The sequence below is a fragment of the Balaenoptera musculus genome, chromosome 15, assembly GCF_009873245.2.
Source record: "Balaenoptera musculus isolate JJ_BM4_2016_0621 chromosome 15, mBalMus1.pri.v3, whole genome shotgun sequence".
In the NCBI taxonomy this organism is placed as follows: domain Eukaryota; kingdom Metazoa; phylum Chordata; class Mammalia; order Artiodactyla; family Balaenopteridae; genus Balaenoptera; species Balaenoptera musculus.
This window is the reverse complement of record NC_045799.1, coordinates 23,275,648-23,301,241: the sequence shown is the minus strand read 5'-3', so window position 1 is coordinate 23,301,241 and position 25,594 is coordinate 23,275,648. Positions and strand designations below refer to the sequence as shown.

General features: G+C 50.3%; 1 protein-coding gene across 13 annotated transcripts in view; it reads left to right on the top strand.

Annotated features, from left to right (window-relative positions):
• The window catches only part of EPB41L1 (erythrocyte membrane protein band 4.1 like 1), a 70,094-nt gene extending 47,616 nt beyond the window's left edge, over nt 1-22,478 (top strand). For 3 of the 13 annotated variants that reach the window (XM_036825854.1, XM_036825853.1, XM_036825852.1), the window contains 8 exons: nt 1,255-1,665; nt 3,428-3,532; nt 5,595-5,675; nt 10,174-10,260; nt 11,029-11,112; nt 13,099-13,179; nt 13,492-13,608; nt 19,007-22,478. In XM_036825854.1, coding sequence (XP_036681749.1) covers nt 1,255-1,665; nt 3,428-3,532; nt 5,595-5,675; nt 10,174-10,260; nt 11,029-11,112; nt 13,099-13,179; nt 13,492-13,608; nt 19,007-19,015 — 975 coding nt within the window. In that variant the 3' untranslated portion in view covers nt 19,016-22,478. Of the gene's footprint in view, nt 1-100; nt 209-1,254; nt 1,666-3,427; nt 3,533-5,591; nt 5,676-10,173; nt 10,261-10,977; nt 11,113-13,098; nt 13,180-13,491; nt 13,609-19,006 lie in introns of all 13 variants that reach the window. The other 10 variants (XM_036825856.1, XM_036825855.1, XM_036825844.1 and 7 more) reach the window with 9 other exon arrangements.
• The last annotated feature ends 3,116 nt before the right edge of the window (nt 22,479-25,594 follow it).

Below are 25,594 nucleotides of genomic sequence, written 5' to 3'. Positions count from 1 at the left end.
GACAGTCCAGAGGTTTCCATCCTTCACTTCTGGCTCCCTCTCGGTCCTAGTGCCAAGTTCCTTTCTGCCTCCTTACGACTAACTGTCTTCTCTAATCCAGAACAAACCCGGAGATGCGGTCAGGCAAGAGAAGCACGTTACCAGCTTAGCAGCGAATCCCCCAGGAAAGGGGGGGCACCTGAGATTCACCAGCCCCTCAGGCCCTCAGGTCTCTGCAGCCCCTCGGTGCCCTGATGACCTGGTCATCTTCGCCTGGCCAGGGTGCATCGCTGCCTTAGATTCCCCACCTGCTCTGGCAGCGCCTCTTGTGGCAGCTCAACTCTGGCTTGTCTGGAATGTGTCCTCACACCTCTCAACCTTCCAGAAACTGGCTAAATGGAGGCTTGTCTAGCAAGTGAATCTCTACGTGTACCGAGTCTCTAGAACCTGAAGCCAAGTACTTTAAAAATATTTGGTGGGGGTTAGATTGGTCTTCAAAAAGAATGTCGTAAAACAGCCAAAAATGTGTGTGGTGTTTAATCCCTGACAGGCCAGTTGAGAGGTATGTATGTCGGACAAGAGTTGCTGGTCCCCCTCCAGCACTTCCTTGGCCTGCTGTTGTCAATTACACTGATGGGACCAGAACCTCCACTCAACGGAGCTCAGGGTTGAAGTGATGTAGCACCCAGCTCCCAGGAATTACCCTGTGTTGCTCCTCCCCCTAGACGATGCTGACCCCTCCCACAGAGACTCAGTGGAATTGACAAACCGTGTTGGCTTCCTCTTTGTTCCTCAAAGCTCTTGGCTCCAGCCTCTCTGCCTCCCTGTCCTGGGTGGTCTTGAATCCCTGGGTCTCCCTCCTTGGTTTTTGCCTCCTTGATGTCCGCCTGCACGGATGGGCCTGGGGTCCGGGCTCCCATCCCTGCCTTGTGCGCAGTGCCGCTTCTGATAAGCTCCCAGATCCAAACCTTGGATGGGGCCTCCTGTCCAGGACCAACTGGCAGGATGTGTGCTTTGTACTTGCTTCTGCCGTCAGCCGGAGACCCTCGGAAAGGAGTGTCCTCACTCTTGAGAAGTGTTCTTTTTCTTTTTTTTAAGCTTATTATGGTGTCAAAGAACCTTTCCGGGGGTGTTTTTCTTTTCCTGACCTGCACTTCCATTTGGGGCATCGAATGGCCCCGAGATTTCTTCTGTCATTCACCATCTTGATTTCTCTCTTTCTCTCTCTCTCCCCCCATCCCACACCCCCATTCCTTTGATTTTACCTGGCCATAGAGAGCAGGGCTGAGGGAGGGCTCTGAGGAGAAAGTCAAACCGCCACGGCCCAGGGCCCCAGAGAGTGACACGGGAGACGAGGACCAGGACCAGGAGAGGGACGCGGTGTTCCTGAAGGACAACCACCTGGCCATTGAGCGTAAGTGCTCCAGCATCACGGTCAGCTCCACGTCCAGCCTGGAGGCCGAGGTCGACTTCACAGTCATCGGCGACTACCACAGCAGCGCCTTCGAAGACTTCTCCCGCAGCCTGCCTGAGCTTGACCGAGACAAAAGTGACTCAGAAACCGAGGGCCTGGTGTTCTCCCGGGATCTCAGCAAACGGGGCCCGAGCCAGGATGACGAGTCTGGGGGCATCGAGGACAGCCCGGACCGAGGGGCCTGCTCCACCCCGGATATGCCCCAGTTCGAGGTACAGTGGAGCATCATCGGGACCCGGGCCCACCGGGCACTGCATGTTCAGAGGGCCCTGGGCCATGTGTGAGAAGACTGAGCCGCCAGCCTGAAGCTCTGTTCCGTGTTGCATGACTGCCCCTCTGCAGAACAGCATGGTTCTGTGCTCGCATGTTCGGCAGCTCGGTCTACCCCTAACGTGCACTCCCGGGCGCTTTAACCCTGTGATCCCATCTCTTGCCTGAGGTCAAGTGATGACAGGCAGTCTGGTCCTACTCGACTCCTCCTCCCCCTGTCTGTGTTGCATGGCACCTGCAGAGACCGTGTGCTTGTGGACTCATGGGGGCGCCTGCAGCCTGCTCTGAAAGCCACATGGTGTTTTCTGATCCTGGCCCTGGCTCCTCTCCGCAGGGCCTGGGGTCTTGGGGTAGCGGTGGAAACTCCTAGAGAAGAGGAAACGTCATCACCTGGGGGACACAGGGGTAGACTGCGTCTGGGCGTCTCTGCTCCCTGTCCTTCTTTCAGAGGATCTTTGTTCACATTATTCCTTTGCTCTCCCACGTCTTCCAGCCCCAGCTACCTCCCACATTCCAGGCATTGAAACAGGAGCTCATCTACTCTGGGCTTTCACTCCATGCTGTACCCTCTGGAGAAGGTGTCGCCTCCCTTTCTCTGCCTTGCAAACTTGTCACGTTCCAGGGCCAAGTTCAGATAGCACTTACCTAGCAAACGCTTTCCTGACAACCCTGGGCAGAAGTGTTGCTGCCTGCTCGGCCCCCTCGCTCTGCAATGCTTCTGCTTCCAGCGATATCACAAGTAGTCAGGTTACTGGCTGACAGGTCTGCTTTCCTACCAGGTGGCAGCTCCACTAAGCTTGCACATTCCAGGCACTAATAATGATTAACTGAATGAATGGCTAGATCTCTGAGTTACAACCATCTAGAAGAATCCCCTCTTAACCACCCTCCCAACAAGCTAACTTTCATTCATTCATTCAGCTCACATATGTTAGCACCTGCTGTGTGTATAGCCATGAACTAGGTTCGATGGAGGACTCAGAAGAAACTAATCATTTAACATAAGACTTCTAGAGGAGGGGTTGGAAACTGGTGGCCCTGGGCCAAATCTAGCTGGCAGATGTGTTTTCTTTGACTTTGATTTAAAAATCAGGACATTGAATATAAAATCCAGGGATTTTTTTTTATATCATTAAAAAAAAAAAATCAGATGATCCGGTCACTCAGGCCAAACCTGAGTGGACCCCATGTGCTCTCCAGTTCACCCCGGTCCTCAACAAGCCGGCCTCACTCGTTTACATCTCCTGCCTGGCCCCACCGCCCGGGCCTCCAGGTGTGACTCCTTCTCTAAAGAACAGTTCAGAGAAAGCAGCTGGGAGGTGGTGGCATAACCACTGAAGTCATTCAGGACTATGTATATCAGGAAAATGCTGAGTGTGGGGCCCGGCACAGAGCATGTTAATTGAATGGTGAACGTTCTCTTAATGGTAGCCTGAAACCCAGCATGCAGCCACCACGAGGTGGTATGGCGACAGGGTCACGGGCAGGCTGTCCGGGTGCTGCTGGTGGTTCTGGCTCCCCTCTTGGACTGTTTGTCTGTGACATCACACCAGGCCTCTTTGGCCCTGGCCTTCGACCCCCTCTGGAGACTTGGTCAGCGGCAGTGGTGGGAGATAACCTGCTGACCCTACGCTGCAGTTGCCTGTGAGTAGGAGTCGTGCCGGGGCTTGAGATACAGAGTGTTCTTCCCTCATCTGCCTACAGCCCGTGAAAACAGAAACCATGACAGTCAGCAGCCTGGCTATCAGGAAGAAGATCGAGCCGGAGGCTGTACTGCAGACCAGAGTTGCCACTGTGGACACCACCCAGGTAACCTGTGCCTTCCTGTGCACGCTGAGCCTAGGTACTGGGCATTTAAGGGTGGGGTCCCCATCATGGCCAAGCCCCTTGGCCAACTCTTGCTGCCTTGGCTCCCCCAGAGCCACCATTTTAACCCTGATGCTCTTCTGAGCTTCATTGTCCTCCCTGAGCTCTGGGTGTGGGTGGTGGGATGGGTTCTTATCCTGGCCAGACGACACCTCTTAAAGCCTCAGTGTTCCCATCTGTAAAATGGGGAGGGTCATGTCTCCCTCATCCTCCTGGGAGTGTTATAAGGACTAGCGGTTAGTGGATTAGACCATGGCTTTCAGATCGCTTGAAGGAGGTGGAGAGGTTTCTTAAGATATCCCAGGGGAAGAGGAGCGAGAACCCAATTCAGCTTGGGTCAGAGCAGCTCACATTGGGTCATTTTTTTGTGTGTGCATGGGGGTTCCACATCAGATTGACAAAATGAACAAACTGAAAAAAAAGATAAAATGTCGTTTGTCTTAGCAAGATGAAACATACTCAGTCCCCTGGAGAAGCTGTTGTAAATAGACACAGGTGCATTACTTACAGTGCATTTCCTAAGTTCCTTTTTTGGCTTTTAAGCTTTGAAAATGGAGACTAAGGGTCTGATAGATGCCCTCTTGGTTCTTTCTGGCCAGAGGAACCGCAGTGCTGGGGACTTTTTTGCCCTGGAGACCAGTCTTTGTCTTAAGAACTAAGGAAAGATGTAAATCTACAAAATGTGGGCAACTCTGTCATTTCCAGAATTTTTTCTCTCACTTTTATAACATGCATAGAGGTTTATGAGGCTGCTAGTGCAGCTGTCAAGACTCTTGAGTTCTGACAAGCTGTGTGACCCCGGGTCATCTTACTCCCTCTCTGCTCTATTTTGTTTCAGTAACGTGTGTTGGTTTTGTTTTTATACAGAGAAATACAAAGAAAACTAAAAATGGCCCCAAATTTTACAGCTCAGTAACCCCTATTGACATCAAAACAAAATAACAACAAAATATTCACAGTTATGAAATTCAAACAGAACAAAATGAATTTTTTTCTTGTGTCCTCCTAGAAAAAAGATATATGCACATACCAACATATGTCCTTATATCTCTAGGTATTTAAATTTTTTACACAAAAGAGATCATTCTCTTTTACACTTTACCTTTTTTCTTTTTTAAATAAATTTATTTATTTATTTTATTTTTGGCTGCGTTGGGTCTTTGTTGCTGCGCACGGGCTTTCTCTAGTTGCGGCGAGAGGGGGCTACTCTTCGTTGTCGTGTGTGGGCTTCTCATCGCGGTGGCTTCTCTTATTGCGGAGCACAAGCTCTATGTGCACGGACTTCAGTAGTTGAGGCATGTGGGCTCAGTAGCTGTGGCTCGAGGGCTCTAGAGCGCAGGCTCAGTAGGTGTGGTGCACAGGTTTAGCTGCTCCACGTCATGTGGGATCTTCCTGGACGAGGGATCGAACCCGTGTACCCTGCGTTGGCAGGCGGATTCTTAACCACTGAGCCACCAGGGAAGTCCCTACCTTTTTTTTCTTATTACTTACCTTGGAGATCACTCCATGTTGGCACATGTGGCCCCACCTCACTCTCCTTGTTCCCCCTTAGGAGTGGATCCTGATTTAGCATGCCTTTATCACCCATCAATGGACCTGTGATGGTTTTTGTCTTTTGCAGTTAATGTTGAATGCTGCAGTGAACTTTTTTGTTCAGACTTCCTGGCGAAATTTTCAAAGTTTATGCCTGAAGGGTGAATCTCTAGCAATGGGCTCGCTCAGTCAAAGAATACCGGCATTGAAATTTGGATAGAATGTATCAAATTATCTGGGATTATTTTCCCTTTGTGAAATAAAATGATTGGAATGAGCTGGAGGACCTGTGAGGCCCCTTTGTAGTTTGGTCTGTGTGTGGACGTACCCCCTCCCCAAGTGCATGTTGGCTCACACTGCCTGTCACTTGGTACCTGGGGATGCCACGAGCCCAGGTGGCAGATGTTGCAGGCGTATCTGGTACTCTCTCTCTCTCTCTTCCCTCTCTAATAACTCCTCCTCTGGCCAGCAGGTTGACGGGACTGCCCCAGGGGGTAAGGAGTTCATAACAACTACTCCCTCCATCACCACGGAGACCATATCAACCACCATGGTAAGTAGGACCCGAGACCTCCCTCTCTGACCAGCCCCATTGCCCCTGAAACAGCCAGATAACAAGCTAACCTCGCCAGCTATGGCAGGAAGTCCTCATCCGCCCTCACAGCATCAGGTGTGGCACACACAGTCAAACTTTCATTGTCTGACACACAGTCAAACTTTTATTGACTGGCCACAGGACATCCAGTCAGACCTGTTTTGCAAATTGAATAATGTAGGAGGTGGCATCCCTGAGTCTCAGTCATCTGGACCATCTCAGCTACGGCAGGGATAAAGAGAGGATGGTACTATTTGATTAACTGACTGTCGGCAACACAGGAGGATTGTGCCTGAAAGTCCTCCCTGAGTGAGGTCCATCCTCCTGGCAGCCATGGCTCAGGATTTGGGACTGTGTCTTGAGGGACCCTGTGGTTCTGCTACCTATTTGCTGCCTGACCCATGAAGGAAGGTCTTTAGGTGTCCTCATCTGTAAAATGGGAGTACTCCCCGTTCTGCCTGGTTCACAGGCTCTTAAGAGAGTTCAGTAACATCAGATTCTTCAAATGATGACACAGCATAGCTAGCATTCAGCCACAGGTTATGATACCATGCAGTGCGCTCATGGGGTAAAACCAGAGCTGTGAAGTGGATGCTCTTTTTTCCCACCCTTTACAGATGAGGAAAATGAAGTTCAGAGAGGTACAGTGACTTACCCAAGGTCACACAACCAATACGTGGTAGAGCCAGGTCAAACCCAGGCATTCTGATTCCGGAAGCCCCACTGTCCACCTCAACCACTCTGCTCCCTCATCCTGACCGTTGTGAACAGTGGCTGCGTGGGGCTGGGGCTGGGGCTGGGGCTGGGGCCAAGCAGGTATCAGTGCCTGGACCAGATCTGTCTTGAGCTGTGGGAGGTTGTTTTCAAATGCTTTCTCTTGCCAAACCCCTGATATGCACATAGGAAGAAAATTACATTAATTTAGACTACCCAGCAGGAAGGTTTTGAGTAAACAAAGATTTTAAGAGAAATAAGCCCAAACCAGTTACCAGCTTGCACACTCTCCCCTGGTCACTCAGTTCCTCCTCTCCCCTCACCCCTTCACCACATGGCATCAGGATGCTTATTGGGCTAAATGTAAATTCGTACCATGGTGAGCAGGCAGTCATATCATTCATTTACTCATCCATCCATCCATCCATTCATTTGTTCTAAAAACATTTCTTAATCTCTACTCTGCCCAGTATGGGGAGTTGAAGAAAAGATACTGCCTGTTAGAACTCATTCATCGAAATAATAATCACAGGCACATCCAATGGGCTGTGCCTTTGTGTTTAGGTCCTGGGCACACAGTGGTGAACAAGGTCCAGCTCTCCCACTTCCTGGCTGGATGACCTAGGGCAAGTTACCCAAACCTTTCCAGACCTCAGTTTCCACTTCTGGAAAATGGAGTGAGGGGAAATAATAGCATATCCCCCAAAGGGTTGATGTGAGGCTAAACTAAGGTAATCTATGCAAAGCCCTCCAAAGAGTGCCTGGCACATTACAAGTGATCTGTAAATGTGAGTGGCCGTTATTTTTTCCTGCCTTTCCTAGGGGGCATAGGGTGTGGAGTGACACTGTAGGAGCTGGGGAAGGCTTTATCTAGGCGGTGACATCTGAGCTATTCTTGAAGGATAAATTAGGGTGCAGTCACGGGAGGAGGTTTCCTAGGCTGTGGGAACAGCAGATGTAAAGGCAAGGATGTGAAGGAGCATAGCATTTAGGGAAAGGAAGTGGTCAGTGAGGCAAGATGTCAAGCGTGTGGAGGGGGAGCAGGGGGAGAAGAGGCTGGAAAGGAAGGCTGGGCCAGGGCTTGAAGGGCCTCGAATGCCATGTATGAAGTTCCAGCTTCATCCTGGAGACCATGGAGAATCACTTCGACTTTTTAAGTAGGGGCATGATGTCATCAGATATGTGTTTCTGTGTTTTAGAAAGATTACTCTAGCAGCCCGTGTGGAACATGCCTGGAGCAAAAAATTCCTTCCCTTGGGGGCGTGGGTCCCATTTTTATTCTCCTTCCTTCCTTCCCCTCCTCCCTCCTTCCCTCCCTCCTTCCTTCCTTCAGCAAATATTTATTGAACACCCACGATGTGTGAAGTAGTGTGCCAGGCGCTGTGAATCCAGCTCTGCGGGAGACAGACAGCATCTCTGAGCCCACATTCTACTGGGAGAGACGGGAAGAGCAGGCAGGGAACTAGTTTAGGGGCGGGGGCAGGGCCAGGGTGCGAGGAGTTGGAGGCTGACCAGGAGGTCAGGGTTGAGGGTGCCTGGAGGGAGGAAAGTACAGGATTGGGTCACTGGTAGAACGTTCAGGTGATAGGAGGAAAGACGGGCCGCGACGCCGCTCACCAGCCCCGCTGGTCTCCGAGCGAGCGCGGCCCTGGGAACCTGTTAGAGAGGAAGTTCCCAGGCCCCGTCCCAGACCTATTGACTCAAAAGCTCCGGGGCGGGGCCTGGGGGGGGGGGTCTCTGTTTTCACAAGCCCTCCAGGTGACACCCCTCAAGTCTGAGAAGCGCTAATAGGAACAAGGAGCACGGGGTGGGGTGCTTTTTAGCGGCACGTGTGTGTCGGGGGTGGGAGGCAGCGAATTCCATTCTGGGTCTGATGAGTCTGAGGCGCCTGGGGGACGTTTCCAGGGGAAAGTGTCTAGGAGACATTGGTTTTCAAGTCTAGGGTTCAAGAAAGATCTGAGCTACAGATAAAGCGAGAGGAGACAGTGGCCTCGATGAGGCAGTGGAAGCCTTGAGTGGCTGAGGCGGCCCAGAGAGGGGCGGCGAGGAGGAGAGCCCGGAGTCCGCCGGAGGAAGGGCCGGGGGCGGAGATAGGGGTGTCACCTTAGCCACGGAGAGGGGCTGCGCCTCCTAGAGGCGGGAGAGGGGACTGGCTGAAGATACCGGAGAGGCAGGCGGAGCAGCTGGCACCTTGTTCTGGAATGACCTGTGTCCCCATCAGTGTGAACGTGGAGGTGAGGCTTTTCCGGGAAAGAGGGGTCAGTGGGAGAAGAAGAAGCTTGAGGGGAGAAGGGCCTGGAGGGACAATAGGATTCAAAGGGGCTAGTGGCTATTTCCTACCCTGGGAGAAAGGAAGCATTGAGCCTAGAAGGCTGCCCTTTTAAGGCCTGCTGCTGCTGGGCCACATTCTGGGACTGCCTCTGAGAAAGTAAGTGCCTTGTGGATGGAATGCCAGGTAACCAGGTCACCGACAGCCTCAGCTGGAGGCAGGCCTCGGGGAAAGGTGGGGCGAAGATAGAGGGCTTCTGTCCTCACCCGTCCCCTGGCAGGCAGAGGTCCAGATCTAGTACCCTGCAGCCCACTGGGGAGCTGCAGAATGGGCACAGCTTCTGGGCCCCTGGACAGACAAGGCTGAGCCCTGAGATGGGGCAGGAAGTAGGAGGTAGAGGCCAGCAGCTGGGCCCCTTCCAGATGTGGGCCAGTAAGTCTGGGACCAATTCCAGGAGTATCTAGCAGTTAGACTCCAAGGTAGGACCAGGAGAGCTAGCTCAAGGGCAAGTGTTCCAAGGGCAGAGTGGCATGGCAGAAGGAGTGCGTTGAATTTGGAGTCTGACCAACCTGGGTCTAAATCCAGGCTCTATCACTCACTTTCAGGAGGGCTTGAACAAGCCACTTAACATGCCCTGACCTTCCAGTTTCTCAACTATAAAACAAGAATATAAAAACAGTTTCCTATGGTTGTTCAGAGGCTTAAATGAGATCATGCATCCTTAACACAATACCTAGCACATAGGGAGTACTCAGAAAACAGTAGTTAGTATGTTCTTAGTAGCCAGCCTGTATTCCTATATTTACCTGACAGATTTCCGTTTGCAAAGCCCTTTCTCCTCTGTTATCTTCATAATGTCTCTGTGAGAGTGGGACAGGGGTCCCCTTTTTAAAAACTTTCTTAAGACTTTATTTTTTGAGAGCAGTTTTTCAGTTCGCAGCAAAATTGAGAGGAAGGTACAGAGATTTCCTGTAGACCCCCTGCCCCGGCACACACACAGCCCCCACCACCAACCCGTTATCAACACCCCTACCAGGATGGGACATTTGTTACCACTGATGAGCACACACTACAGGGGTCCCTTTATGTAGGTGAATCCATGAGTCCTGGAGAGCGGAAGTGGCTCCGTCCGGGTCACGTGGCTGGAACGTGGCAGGGCCAGGACCAGAACCTGGATGTCTCGACTCCTTTGTTAGTGCTTCCAGGGGGCAACACCGCGTCTTGTTCACCACAGTGTCCCTAACTCCAGGCACTCAGTAAATGTTTGTTAAATGAGTGGTAAGTGTGTAAGCATGTGTGTGAGCGAGCGAGGGATGAACAAGAGCAGACTGGACTGAACGATGCCTTCAGCTCTCTGCTTCTGACGTCACTATTCAATCTTGTGGCCGTGAGAGCTGCATGGCCACGTGCTCGAGCCATCCTGAGGGCCCGCCCACCTGAGACCTGGCCCTCTGAGCACTATTGTTTCCCCAGGAGAACAGTCTCAAGTCCGGGAAGGGGGCAGCTGCCATGATCCCAGGCCCACAGACGGTGGCCACGGAAATCCGTTCTCTTTCTCCGGTAAGTGGGCAGGGCCAGCCCAGGCTAGGGGACTCCAGGCAGAGAATGTGGACGCGGGTCCACAGGTGGTCTGCAGCAAGTACGACGTAGAGCGTGGGAGGCTGCCCCTTTAAGTGCAGCACCAGGAATTGGCATCACATTCAGATGCCCACAGGGCTCCCTGGTCCCCACCAGAGTCTCATCCATTGGTGGTGCCTGTGATGTGACAGCTGTTTTGCATCTGCGCTCCTTACTGACCAGGAGGAGCAATGGACTGGGAGTCCAGAAGCTTGGATTCTGGACCCAGCTCTGTTGGTGGCTGCCTCAATCGCCCAAGTCTGTCACTGTGAGGTCTCTTGCAGCTCCTGTGTTCTCCAAATCTGTTGTTTTCATCATTTAGTCCCAGAGAGAGCACATTCCCAGCCCTGACAGGGTGGGGGATTGGGAGGGCTCTGTTTCCACCTTGGATCCCTCTGTTCATTCTTCTAATATGCCAGGATTCTTAAATTCTAGGGTCTTGTTAGGATTCTGGACCTCAGGGATCTCAGGTCCTAGGAATCTTAGATTCCAGGGTTTGAGGATTTCACGGGTCTAGCATTCTGAAGATTCCAGTATTCCTGAGTTCTTAGACTCAGTGGCTCAAAGCATCTTGGCTTCCAAACTTCACCTTCCTGGGACCACCCCCCCCAAACCCCGACTCCTCACTTGGTTTACCCCACCCCCGCCCCCCTCCTGCAGAGTCCAGTGTCCTCACCTGAGCCCCGGGTGGGGGGTGGTTATATTCTGCAGATCATCGGGAAAGATGTCCTCACCAGCACCTACGGCGCCACCGCGGAAACCCTCTCCACCTCCACCACCACCCATGTTACCAAAGTGAGTAGCAGCAGGATGTCGTATGCCCCCAGCCTGGCTGTGGGGCTCGGGAAGGTCATTGCCATGGCTCTGCCTTGTAACGTGGACAGAGAAGACCTGCGGCGTTCCCAGTTTCTGGAATGCTGTGAGCTTTGTTCTGTGATAAGGGTCGTCCTAGGCGCCCACCTGCCCTTCAGTGTTGACAGCCAGGCTGGGGGGATGAGACCATCTCCTTGGAAGAAATTGTGAACCGTGGCGTTTGCGCCTTATAGATCCTAAGTGCTGGAGGGATTTAGAGGGGGGCGATTGAAGGAAGGCTCAAAGAATGAGGAAGGGTCTTCTGGAAAAAATGGGGTTTGTATAGGGTCTTGGGAAGCCAGGGCGGACTCGTGAGGGAGGATGCAGACGTTCTAAGCCACAGGGAAGATGGGAACAGAAACCGTGTGTTTGCTTATTCATTCACTGAGCAAATGTTAGTGAGCATCAACCTCACGCTGGCCTCTGGGCTGAGGGCTGCTGGAGGGGCTGCAAGCAATGCACATGGGGAAACAGGAGAAGCGGTCTCTGTCAGGAAGAAGCAGCACGTAGGGGACGTAACTGGGAAATTAGGTTGGACTGGAGGTAGGGGAAGCAGAATAGAGACAAAAGACAAATTCCAGGACAAATGTGACAACAGAGGGTCTGAGTCTGAGAGCCATTGGAAAGCCATCAAGGTTTTCAAGATGGGGAGTGACCCAGTGAAAAGGGGTTTAAGGAGAGGAGATTAGGTCCACCAGGATGTGCAGGCAGATGGGAGAAAGAAGAGAGAGAGTTATGGAGAGACTAGGGATGGAGGGCCTGGTGCAGGATGAGGGGAGGAAGAGGCAGGGCCAAAGAAGGGAGACATTCCTGGTGAGACAGCCATGACTTAGCCCATGAGGACAGAGGGCTGAGGACAGGCTGGCCAGCATGTCCATGCCTGAGTGGCCAGGGCCCAGGGCAGGGATGGAGGCCAGGGAGCCAGGATGGGTTGGAGGTTTTGCTCAAGCATCAAAGGAGGAGTCTGGTAGGCAGCGCTGGCCCTTGATGAGCAGAGACTGTCCCAGCCCTGCCCACTCCCATGCAGCACGGTCCCCAGAAAGCACCCACTCCTACCAAAAGCATCAGTGAGCAATGATGACGTCACTGAGAGCTTTATGGGAAGGTGTTCCATCACACACCCCACTGCATACAGCTCAGATAACTCTTCTTCCCAAAGTCCCTCCTAGCCCTGCCATCTGGGAGCACCCCCCTCTTCTTTCTGTCCACTCCTGACCCCAGCTGGGGTTTCCCTTAGCCCCCACCCGCCTTTAATATGCCAAGCAAGTAGATCCTGCCCCATCTTCTACTTCTAAACTTGCACCCGAACCCCATCCCTTCAGAAAACAGTGGCGGTTTCAAGCATATGTATAAGCACCATCAATGCAGTTTTCTAGTATTGTTTGAAGTCATTTAAAGTAGAACCTTGTCACCATTCACATTTCATTCATGTGTTCATTCAACAAATCCGCATTTAGCACCTGCCCTGGTCAGGTTGGACAGGGGAGTGGGGGAGGAGGGGATCCAGAGATGAACAAAGCACAGCCCCTGCCCTCATGGGCCCCAGCCTAGTGAGCAAGGCCAGGTCATACACACAACGTCAGAACAAGGCAGAGAGGCCCAGAACCGTGAGAGATATGAACTTGCCGCTCAGGGAGTACCGAGGCAGGAAGGAGGAAGGATCGCTCACCGGGGTCAGGGTGATAGCATTTGAACCGGGCTTGGAAGAGCTAGAGGGGACAGCTTGGTAGTTGGGGGAGTGGCGGCAGCCAGGAAAGATGTGCAGTCTGAAGCCCCAAAACCAGAAAAAGGAAAAAACCGAGGGAGCTAGGAGAGAAGGCGACTGCTGGTTCCAGCCTTGCCCTTGAGGGATGCTTTGGACCGGTCCCCTGTCGAGGCTGCTGCCCCAGCAGGACCCAAGGCTGACCTCACCTCCCTCTCCCTCTGCAGACTGTGAAAGGAGGATTTTCTGAGACGAGGATCGAGAAGCGGATCATCATCACCGGGGACGAAGATGTCGATCAAGACCAGGTATGGGGATGCGGAGCATGGCTCGCAGTGGCACTGCCCAGGCCCCAGGCCTTAGGCCCTCCCCTATTGGTTTACCCGTGGATGGCTGCATTTGTGAGCAGAGATGTCCACTTCCTACTGACCCTGTCCAGAGGAGAAGCCCTCAAGGGAGGGGCACTGAATGGGAGTCAGAAGGAGCCAGAAGACCTGAGCTGTGGCCTCTCCCCTTAACTCCTGGTCCTCAGCTGTGCGCTGGAGGGACTTGTTGGTCTCCATGGCCTCTCCCGTATTCCACATGCTCTGACTCCTCACTTTGCCGTTCTTGTCCTCCAGGCCCTGGCTTTGGCCATCAAGGAGGCCAAACTGCAGCATCCTGACATGCTGGTAACCAAAGCTGTCGTATACAGAGAAACAGACCCATCCCCAGAGGAGAGGGACAAGAAGCCGCAGGTGAGGCTCGTGGGGCTCAGCAGCCGGGAGACGGAGGAGAGAACGAGGTCCTCCGAGGGGCATTTCCATTTGAGGACCCACCAGGAGGCTTGGTCCCCAGCACAGCTCTGACCTCCCCAACCTTCCTGGTTTGGGGCTCCAAGTGGAGAGGTAGCTCCCTCAGATATGACGAATCAGAGTGCAGAGGGGAAGGAAGTCTGGTTCCTTGGTTTCTTTGGGGTTTCAGGCTCCAGACCCAGAAAAGTAAATCCAGAAATGGTCAGAACAGGGGAGAGAGGATTGACAGTGGGTACTGAGGTGGGACAGACAGAGACAAGCATACCCTCACTGGCCATTGCCTGTAAGCTGGAAGTCAGAAAAAGTCCTGCCAGGCCCAGGGCCACATTCCTGTCCCTGACTCTCTGTCTCCATCACCAGTCACTGGATGTTGCCAGGGAGGAATTTTTTTTTTTTTAATTGAGGTATAGTTGATTTGCAATGTTGTGCCAATTTTATTTTATTTTTTAATTTTTTTTAATTGAAGTATAGTTGGTGCCAAGGAGGAATATGATGGCCAGAGCCCTTGATCCCATCTGTCTTGCTAGACTGGAAACCCTTCTCAGGCCACCTGGGGCGAGAATCTTAGGGACCCCAATCCTTACTCTTTCCTTTTGGGCTATCAGTGCCTTCGTGAATAAGAGGAATGAGATGGTGCTGGAGCAGAGAGGTCTTTTAGCAGCTGAAATTGGGGGAAGCTGGGGGAAGGGTTCTGGCCCCTCTAGAAATTAACTGAATTTTGTCAGACCAATAATAACAAAATCTCACAGACATTGAATTGAGTGAAATAAGTCAAACACAAAAAGTACATACAATGTGAGTCCATTCATAGGAAGTTCAAAAACAGGCCAAACTAATCAGCGATGATCAAAGTCTGAATATCGGTTCCTTCTGGGATGTGACATTGACAGGGAAGAGCCACAAAGGGAACTTCTAGGGTGCTGGAAATGTCAGCGTCTTGAACTGGGGTGGTTGCATGGGTGTATATATATGTGAAAATGGGTCAAGCTCCACACTTAGATTTGTATACTTTACTTACTTCACACCGTATACCTCAATGAAAAATAAATGCATTTCAAAGTCCCCCACAAACAGCAGGTCTCCCTTTTGTCCTCTTCCCTGATGAAGAAACCCAGTGTTTTCTAGAAAGATACAGAATGTTTCTTTCTCATCCTTTGATTACCACCCCCTTCGTGTCAGAAGGAAAAGCACTGAACTTCCTGCAGTGATGGAAATGATTTTCTGTGCTGTGCAGTGTAGGAGCCACTAGCTGCACACGGCTGTTGAGCACTTGAAATTGGCTAATCTGAAATGAGATGTACCTTGAGGGTAAAATAGGTACCAGACTTTAAAGATTACATATGGAAAAAGGAGTATAAAATAGCTCAATAATTTTTATATTGATTACATGTTAAATGATAATGTTTGGATATATTGGGTTAAGTAAAATACATTATTAAAATTAATCTCACCTGTTTCTTTTTACTCTTTTTCATGTAAATTAAAACATTTGAATTTTTAGAAATTAAAATTTTCTATATAGCTGGAAAATTTTAGAAAACCAGAAATACTAGAAAATTTAGAAAATACTGTCTAGAAAATCTATTATCTAAAAGATTTTAAATTCCGTCTGTGGCTTCATTTCTGTTGGATAGCACTGGTCTAGAAGATGTATAAATTGATCATGGGCAGAGCCTGCCTCCCAGCCTTCCTCAGACTTTCAAGTAAATTGTCACTCCTGTCCTCTCAGTTGCCCAGTTATTGTTGCTTTTTGTCCCCCAGATCTCAGAGTGGTAGAGTGTAGGTCACTTGCCAAGCTGGTGCTGGGCTGGCAGTATCACCTGGGGAACACAGATACTAGAAAACTATTGCCATAAAGTCTGACTTGGAAGTGCTGGGCCAGGACCTGGGAATCTTTATTTATACGTTGGTCCTTAGGAAGTCCATGTGCAGCCAGGTGTAGGAGCCACTGATGCAAAGAGCTCTGTGCTGGGAATCAGGACCTGACTCCAATCCCAGCCATCCTGCTGACTTGGCTGTGTGGCCACTGGGGTCTCAGTTTCCTCATTTGCAAAAGGAAGAGATGGACAAGCCCCCTTCCAGTTATGTACAGTCCTCTGGCTGTTTGTTTGCTTTCCTAGCTTCTCGTATCTTCTCCATTCCCCATCTCACTCCTCCTCATCTTTCCTGGGGCATCCCAGCCAGCCCCCCAGGCTCCTGCCTGCCCGCGTTCCCTGGCCATTTGGAGCTCTCGTCCCAGCCTCCACGTCCTGCCCACCCCATGCAGTCTTTCACATCTGCCCCCCTCACTGCTCCCTTTGAGGTCTCATTCCCTCCTCCTCGCCCCTCTTTTAGTCCTTTCTTTGCTGCCATTGTCGCACGCATCACCACACACCCTCTCTCTCTCTTTTGGATCCTTCTGTAAAGGTCACCTTGTTATGTTGTCCTGGAGAAACAGAAGTTTCTCCCTTGCCTTTTCTGCCCACCTGCTTTCCCATTAGTTATCGCCAAGTAGGAACCACCTCTGAATTTTAATATAGTCAGACTCACTACTTCTGGGGGAGAGGTCTTCTCTGAATTAGAAAACTCTTTTTTAAAGTACTTGAAAAGTGTTGGCTTGATGGATGGATGCATCTTGGCACCCGGGATGATAGTCCTGACTCGAGTCTCGGTCCTGACCATTATTAGCTGCGCAACTTTGAGCAAGCTATTGAACCTTCTCGGCCTGTGTTTCCTCATCAGCCAAATGACAATGACAATGACATAGTAACAATTGCCGTAACTTATGGAGTCCTTACACTCTTCCAGGCACCTGGCTGTGCACTAGGCACAGTACTGTCACCTGCTCATTCATTTTACAAAGAAGGGAACTGAAGCTCTGAGATGTTAGGCGATTTGCTCACAGATTTGGAGCTGGGAACACAAAGAATTGGTTAGAGAGTCAAACCTCATCTGTTAGACTCCAAAGCTGCCTTATGGCCTTAATCTCCTGACCACGCTGACTGTTCGCAGTATCTATCTCATAGGGTTACTGAGATCATACATCTACAGTAGTAAGCACTGTGCCTGGCACATAGTAAGTGCTCAATAAGAGTTAATTATGACTATCATTACTATTAACACAAAGTAAGCTAACAAAATGCTGCCCGTTTGGACTCTGCTGTAATAAACAGAAGAATACATGATCATACAGTATTGTTTAGATGTCCCCGGTCCTTCTGAAGTGTCTATGGGCTTTAGAAGATATCCCACAAACCCAGAATCATGTTTACACTGAGTTTTGGGCAGGCACTTTATTAATCGATGAGGAAACTTAAGGTGAAGCCGGCACTGTAAGAAAAAATCCTCAGCAAGTAGCAGAATGGAGTAGAAAGAACACACCTAGCTTTGGACTCAGAAAGTGTGCCCAGAGGAACCTGCCTGGGCCTCAGTTTTCTAATCTACAAAATGGAGTTAATCTATAAACTGGAGCTGCTGTAATAATTAAACAACATCTATGAGTGTCAGAGTCCTCTCAGGCTGCTATAACAGAACACCGTAGACTGGGTGGCTTAAACAACACACACTTAATATCTCACAGTTATGGGGTCTGGGAAGTCCAAGGTCAAGGTGCCGGCCAGTCTGGTTCCTGGTGAGACCCTCTTCTAGTTTGCAGACAGCCATCTTCTCTGTGTCCTCACGTGGTGGAGAGCAGAGAGAGAAGTTATCTCTCTCACGTCTCTTTTTATAAGGGCACTCATCCTATTTATGAGTGCCTTCTAAAGGCCCCGCTTCCATATACCATCACCTTGAGGGTTAGGGCTTCAACATGTGAATTTCAGGGGGACGTAAATGTTCAGTCCATAGCAATGATGTACCAGGTGGTATCTCACATACAGAAGGTGCTCGGCGATGTGAAACTGCTTCCTTGTCCCAATAGTTTTGTCATGTTGAGGGGTTGATGAGAGCCCTGAGCAAGTCAGACCCTAAACTTCTATCACCAGCCTGGTGCACGAGGCCCTGTTTCCACGTGGGCATCCATCTTGCCAGTCTTCATCTTCTCTCCCCTGCCTGAATCCTCCAGGAACACCTGTCCCTGCTCCAGTAGATTTCTTTATGAAGTTCTTCCTCCTTGAAGTTCTTGCTGTGAGTGTGAAATCACGCCCATCTTACAGTCTTCTCTTCTCTCCCTGCAACTCACAGGCCAGATGTGTGGCTTCTGCTCCATCTTTGTTCACTGGCCCGTCTCCTTCAGGCAAGACCTGTCTCCCAAACATTGCCAGCAAGAGGGCAGCATCCAGCCAGCTTCCCAGAGCTTTCTTACTTTCAAATTTTTAATTAAATGGGCGTGGGGATGACCTATTCCAAAGCAGGAGCCTAGGGTTCTCGTCTTGTTTCTGCCACCAACTTGCTAAGTCATTGAACCCTCTGGGCCTCAGTTTTCCCATTTGTCAAATGAGCTGAGAAAGATCAAATTTCTACAGCTCCGTTAGCACCTGACCATATGTAAGTGGCAAAGGACAGGGACAATATGCCACTTGTTAAATGGTTTGGGGTAGTTGCTGTGTGTCAGTCATGGTGTTGGCCCCTGGAAAGACAACAATAAGTAAAACACAGCCCTTGCCCTCAATGAGATCAAATAGTATGTGGTTAAGTTAACAACAATAGTAATAATAAGAACAGCCGGTATTTACTTGAATCCTCCCTACAACTTCGTGAGGTGGGACCCATTTTACAGAGGGAGCAACTAAGGTCTAAAGAGGTTAGGAAACTTGCCCAAGATGACAGAGCTAGTAGACTGTGGAATGGGATTTGAAACTAGGATTGTCTGATTTCAGAGCCCATGCGCCTTAACCTCTAAGTTCTGGAGTCAAACCTGAGTTAGAATCCAGACTCCAGTTTCTTTACTTAAACACTCCTCTCTGGGGTTTAACCCCCAGGACACAGCAGGCAGTGGCAAACAGAAGGGAAAGACAAAAAAGGAAGATCTGCAATCACGACTAAACATTTCTTAGAACTGAGAGCAGATAGGAAGACAAAATGAAATGAGTATAATCTTAGCTTTCAGTGTTCAAGGAAACTTGGACAGGTTTTCCAGCCAAAGTAAAAGACCACCTGCCTGGAAACAACCCAGCAAACATGCATGGCCTTTGGAGTCAGAGAGTCAGACAGAAGTGGCTTCAGTTCTCAGCGGCCACTTTCTTACAAGCTGTGTGGCCTTGGACAAGTCAGTCTATCTTCCTGAGTCATAATAAAGGGCACACGGTAAAGAGAGGGAAAACAACCTCTTGCCATGTATTTAAAGATGAGTGACAAAAGTTACTAACTCTTCTTGTCCTCCTCCTTCCTTGGCATCTCCTCCCCGCAACGCCTCTGGCTTCAGGAATCCTGACCTCTGTGAAGAGTTGCTGGCGTTTCTGGTCCAACCCAAGCCAGAGAACCGTAAAGAAGGGGCCTTCATTCTGGATTCTCCAACTGAACACCGACGTCCCAGCTGCGACGTACTGTCCCTGATGAGAGACTGGGAAAGGAAAAGCATATATATATAGATATATATAGATATAGATATATATACAGGAAACATCACGTCCTTGCACTGCTGCCGGGGCTGGCCGAGCATTCGGCCGACAGCAACGGCCAACATCTGAACACCTACATTTCCTGTGCAGACAAATTGAAGAATTGGTAGGATTGTTCAGGAAAAAAAAAATTATAACAACAATAATCCCTTGCTCCGCCCCCCTCACCCCCTGCCGCGCCTGTCCCACCCCCCCTTGAAGCCCCGCGGAACCACCAAGGCAAGCCAGACCACGCTGATTGTAGAAGTACAATGCGACCCGGGTTCTGCACGTTCCATTCAGTGGACGAGCATTCCATTTCTTTTTCTCCTGCGTCTGTTGCCCACTCAAATGCAAAGGAAAACACTTTTGCAGCCAAGCAAGAGAAGCTGCAGCAGCAAGACACGCCCTGCCAAACGTTTTCCAAGAAAGAGAGAAAATTCCCTGCTCGGAAAGGAGGAGGAGGAACACTAGATTCTTATTTTTTGGGTCTTGACACTGGGCTGCAAAATCCACCTTCCTTTCTTCCGCCTCCCCTCCCCGTCGACTGTCACACATCTTGTCAGTCATTTTCTGTCTGGGTTCCCTCCTCCCTCTCCCCCACCCCACCCCCGCCTCACCTTCTGTGTCCTGGTCCTGCTGAGGGCCACTGCAGATGACTCTCACTGGAAGCGAGAAAAAGCAAAGCAAAGCAAGAATGTGAAACCAAGCCACAGGAGGTGAAGTAGACATTGTATGTTATGGGTTCTCATTATGAAGGTGCAGCTCGTAGATTTGTATGGATGTGCTTTTAAGTTATGTATATTACATATAACAGGAAACAAATATTAAAATAAACAGTGCTGGTAAGTATGAAGCTGACATTTTAAAATTATAATTATCTGACTGTGATTGATGTATCCCAAGGTTCCTAGATCTCACCGAACCGACCCTGCCAAGGAGACCCGGACTCTGGCTGTGGGTCGCTCACAGTAGGAGCTGGTTCAGTGTAGAAATACAGTGTGTGGTGTTTGTAATTGATTGATGGGTGGGGAGGGGCGGGGCCCCCAGGTGGAGAGGCAGGGATTTTGGCAAGAAGGAAGCAACACGAGTGTGGTTCAAGATGCCTTCTTCCCCCTGGGCAGTAGCGACCGGGGGCTGGTTTGTGCTCAGGCGTGGGGTCCAGAGTTAGGATTCTGCTGCACAGGTCTCCCGGCTCAGTGCCCCCGCCTCCCTAGGAGGCTTGCCTCCTTTCTCAATCTCTCTTTGTTTTGCCACGTCTTGCCTTTTCCTGACCGCATTGTGACAGCTAACTCCCATCCCGAGGGAGGTGACGTACCCAGCTGCCGCGGAAGACGGTGGCTTCCACCTGGCTGTCTGAACACCCCCAGCCCAGTCTTCTCCTGTACCACTCCTGTATTCTGTCTGAATCATTCTCTGTTTCCTGGGCCAAAGCAGCCATGGTAGAGACTGAACACAGGGCAGGCCCTGATAGGTCAAAACCGCACTCCCAAAGGCTTCGCCTGCCCCAGAGTAAGCTGAGGAGGATCTACGTATAAGACCCCGGCTTTAGAGAACTCGCCTTCAGTCGGCGTCTGCGCTCTGAGCCTGTGCCCTCGGAGTCCCAAAAATGGCCTTGAGACCACAGAAGCCCTTGGAGAAGACCCCCATCAAAAGCTTGGCATTGCCCTCTGGCACACGTGGGCTTTCCCAGGCTTTCCTGACACAAGCTGCTTCCCTGAGCTTAAAGAGGCCCCTTCTGAGGGAGTTTTTCCCCACTGCCCTTTAATTTCTCAGTCCCATTTCATTTCCCCCATCCTGCTTCTAAAGCAGGCGATAAATTCACTCAACAAATATTTATTGAGTACTTACTTGTGCCAGGCACTGTCATTAGGCTCAAGGAGAAAGCGTGGGGGGAGCAGAGGACCTGGGAAGACCCCTGAGCCAGCCTTACATCTCTAACCCCTCTGAGAACACTTCCGAATTCTCTCCAATTATCAGACATTGCCTAGGGATGTCCCAGAGAGGGGCTTGGCTTGCTTATTAGTTACCCCAGTGACACACATGCTTAGCTGCTTAACTGGTGCTGACCTGAGGCAGGACAAGAAACCAGAACAGTGTTTGCCTCTGTGGGCAGAAATGGGATGGCGAGAGAGCGGAGAGAGCCCCGCACCTGGGGCTTGGGTGGCACAGTCAGCCACATCCCCTCCGGGGCAGGCTGGTGGCCCACTCCGACTCCCCCCTGAGAGCGAAGGCACACTTTGAATGCACCAGGTTCTTTTTACGGTCCTGGGAGAGAAGCCACAGAGCCTCCTTCCTGTCCTCCTCAGCCTGAGAGCCCCCACTGTTTCTGGGCCAAGAGCTGGAGTGGCTCCACCCTCTCCGGGCCACCTGGAATTGGGCTCAGGCATCCCTGTCTTTGCAGGAACCAGGTGTCCTGAGCGCACAGGACATACCTCAGAGAGAGAATATTTGTTCTGGGTTCTGTGCCTGCCTTTAGACCCTAAGTGTGTGGCTTTAGGGCAGGGAAGATGTGACCAGGCTTAGCTTGTGGGCCAGCCAGGGTTTGTGGAGCTCTCCATCCCACAGATGTTCTGACCTTCCGCCAAGAGGCAGGCAGTGCCAGCAGGGAGGAGGGGAGCTGCAAAACTGAAATCTAGGGCACTGTTTCCTCCCCATCCTCCTCTTCATAGGGAATATAGACGTTTGTCTTGTCTGTCTTCAACCTACTTTTCCTTTTTTACATTTCTCATCCTTTCTGTGCCACCTCTCCACCCAGGAGACCATGTAGCATGGTGGAAAAAGTCCTGGAGGGCAGTCAGGAGTTCTGGGTGGCCATCCTGGCTCAACCCGTAACTCACCACGTGCCATTGAGCTAGTCCCATTCCCGCTTCGGGGCCTCAGTTTCCTCACGTGCAAAACGAAGAGGATAAAGCAGAGGCTCTCCATGGCCTTTTGTCACTCTGCCAGCCTACAGATCTTTGTTTTCCCTTCTTTTGCTTTCTTGGGACCTTTTCCATCTGAGGGTATAGGAAGTGCCAAGACCTGTTTCAGTTTTTGAATCCTGCAAGCACATTCCAAGACTGGCCTGAAATTGCATGAACAACATCACTCTAAATATATACATTTTTTTTTTTTTTTTCCAAAAGCACCTTCCCAACCAACTGCGATGCTGTCCTGGTCCTTTTTACTCGCACCCTTCTCTCCTCTCTTGTCCCCGCGCTCCCCCACCTCAGTGCTCCGTGCTGTATGCGTGTGCTCTCTGTTCTTGTATACTCAATAAAAGTGAAATAAATGTGTTTGATGCTGAACCACAAACTGCCTCGGCATCTCTCTCTCTGTCTCTGACCTAGGCTACCAGTACAAGTTGGCATTGTGGGAAGGGCTAAAGCTGGGTGGAGAGATCCCAACTGGGACACTTTCATTCAACCTACAACACTTTCATTCAAATATTTGCAGATCCCAATGTGGTCCAGGTCTTGGCTTTGGCTTTACACGTACAACAACAAATAAGACAAAGCCCCTGACCTCCAGGAGCTCACAGGCTAGTGGAGGAAACTGATAACAAAACAGGCGAGCACTCAAAGATGATTCCAGAGTGGTCAGCACCAGGAAGGAAATGCATCAGGGAAGGGGGTCGTCACTGAAGGAGACCACTTTAAATAAGGTGGCCAGTTATGGCCTCCCTGAGGACATGATTTTTGAGCTGAATGAAGAGAAAGATCGAGTAAGGTGAAGAACTTGGGTGAGAGCATTCTAGGCAGCAGGAAGAGTAGGCATGCGGACCCAGGACACAGAGGGGCTTGGTGTGTGGAGACACGCTTGAAAGAAGAGCACCGCCATTGGGGTCTTTTCCTACATCCTCATTCATGGGAGCCGAGTGGATAATGTATACAGCAAATGTTGCCATATCCCCATACATGCTACCCGTCCCGACATTGACATCATTTTTCTTTCAATTGACTCTCTGTAAAAAAAATTAAAAAGGAAACTATATTACTTCCACAAATGAAAAACTAGCATCACTTGGCAAAGGAAGGAGGTCTTCATAAAAGTAAATGCAAAAATATTAAAATTTAAAAACCATAATCCATGTGAAACCTAAATGTGTCCCTTGGGCTACCTGAGGTGCATGTACCAGCACTTTGCTTTCATTCTACCGGACAACTCACCCCAAACCACCTTTCTTTACTACCCCAAATCTCACAAGCAAGAACCACTGCTAACTCTTTGGTCCATTTTCTTCCAGTCTTTTCTCATGTATATGTATTTTATCAGAGTTGAAGTCACCTTGTACATGCTGTTCTAAACACTTTTTTGGTGGGGAGGCTGTGACGCAAGGCATGCGGGATCTTAGTTCCCCAGCCAGGGATCGAACCTGGGCCCCCTGCGGGGGAAGCCCGGAGTTCTAACCACTGGACCACCAGGGAAGTCCCCCATTCTAAATACTTTTAAAAACTTAAATCCTGAGCATTTCCCTATAACTTCAAACACTAAATACTGTCTTTTCTTTTTAAAGGTAATTCATTAAATGCTACAAAATGCTATGCAGTGAAAAGCAATTCTTCAACTCTCTCCAGACTCCTGTCCATTGTCAGAGGCAATTGCTTCCAGGAGTTTTGTGAATCCTTCCCTGAATTTTCCCTGTAGGTTTCCTTTAGTTATCTGTCACACCTGGGGTCCTGGAATAGGACAAGGTTTGCAAACATTGGGTTCCCACCCACGCTGGATCTGTGTCTCTGTCTCCCATAAATACAGAGTCAGCCTCCAAGCTGCTTAGGAATAACCTGGCTGATTCATTTAGATCAGTGACTCTTAACTTGTCTGTGTGTGTGTGTGCGCATGTGTGTGACTTTGTCCCTCAAGGAACATTTAGCAATGTTTGGAGATATTTTTGGTTGTCACAGCTGAGAGGTGCTACTAGCGTACAGTGGGTAGAGACCAGGGATGCTGCTAAACATCCTACAACACACAAGACAGCAGCCCTACAACAAAGAATTATCCAGCCCGGAATCTCAATAGTACCAAGGTTGAGAAACCTGGTCTGGGTGGACATGCAACCCACCAGCTGGGATTCCTGGGCTACCATCTACGGCTCCTGTGCCCATAGTTCAGTGTCCTGAAGTCTCAGAAGATGGTGAGTCCTGCTAGAATAGGGAGCTCTGAAAACAGACCAAGGAGCTCAGCACCTAAGGCTGGAAATGGGGAGGGTTGGGGAGGGAGCTGAGCTTCTTCATGCAGGAAATGGAACTGACATGACAGACAGATTGACATGCATGACTGTGACTGATGGAGGCCATCTCTGGCTAATCCAGCAGCAGCTCATTGTGATCAACCATGACTGCAGGGCCCGGTCTAGTCTGTAACCCACTAAGAGATGAATTTTGACTGAGACAGATTGGCATGCCCAGCTGTCACTGAGGGAGTGTGACAGGCAAGCTAAAGAGCAGCAGCATGGGGAGAAGAACAGACAGTCACCAGTCAGACCTTGGTTTGCCTCCTAGCCCGGCCACTCTGGCTGTGTAACCTCTTTGAGCCTCAGTTTTCTCTTCTGCACATTGGAATGCTAAGTCTGCTTAGTAGGGTTAGTGCGAGGATTAGAAATCATACTCCAAGTGGCCTGCCCTATGGATTTTGGACTTACCTAGGCAGCCCTCACAATCATGTAAGCCAATTTCTTGTAATAAAGCTCTTATATACCTCCTGTTGGCTCTGCCTCTTTGGTTGAACCCTGACTGATACAACCACCCAGCACAGGGCTAGGCTCCAAAATAGAAGCCATTAGTTAATAAAGAATTACCGTCATTAATTAAATGCATAATATATGTATTGAGCTGGGCCTTTGTGCCTGGCTTTGTGCTAGGTTCCAGGAAAACGGTGGAGAACAAGACAGGCAGGTTTCCTCCCTCAAGGTGCGTTTACAGCCTGACTGAGATATCGTACTAGGCCTGCACTGTCAGAGGACACTAGGTTGTTATAGCTAGAGGGACCGATGTGGTGACTACTGCTGTGAGACTGGTTCTCTCTGGGCTGGGTTTCTGAAGCTCTCCTCTACAGCTGAGTATGGTTGGAATCTGGGACCGGGTGATAACGGGCCAGCTGTGACACTGTCACTCGGATAGAGATCGACTGACCCGGACCACGACTGAGCCTCTGTCTGTGGCTACTGGGCAGTCATGAACTTGACCCCAGACTCAGAAACCATGACTGATTGAGACCGAAAAACCATGGCTGGTGGATGTGTTTCTAGAGCGGGATATAAAATGCATCGTTTGATGAAAGTTATTATCCACGGTTCAGAAGCGAAAACCAGTAACTAAAAGTGGCAAAAGGCAATGTTTGATGGTGCGGAACCTGCAGACACGGGCCGTTTCTCCCGCGACCGAGAGATCCGCCCGGCCCCTTTTCCTGTTGCTCCAGTCCGGCGCCAGAGA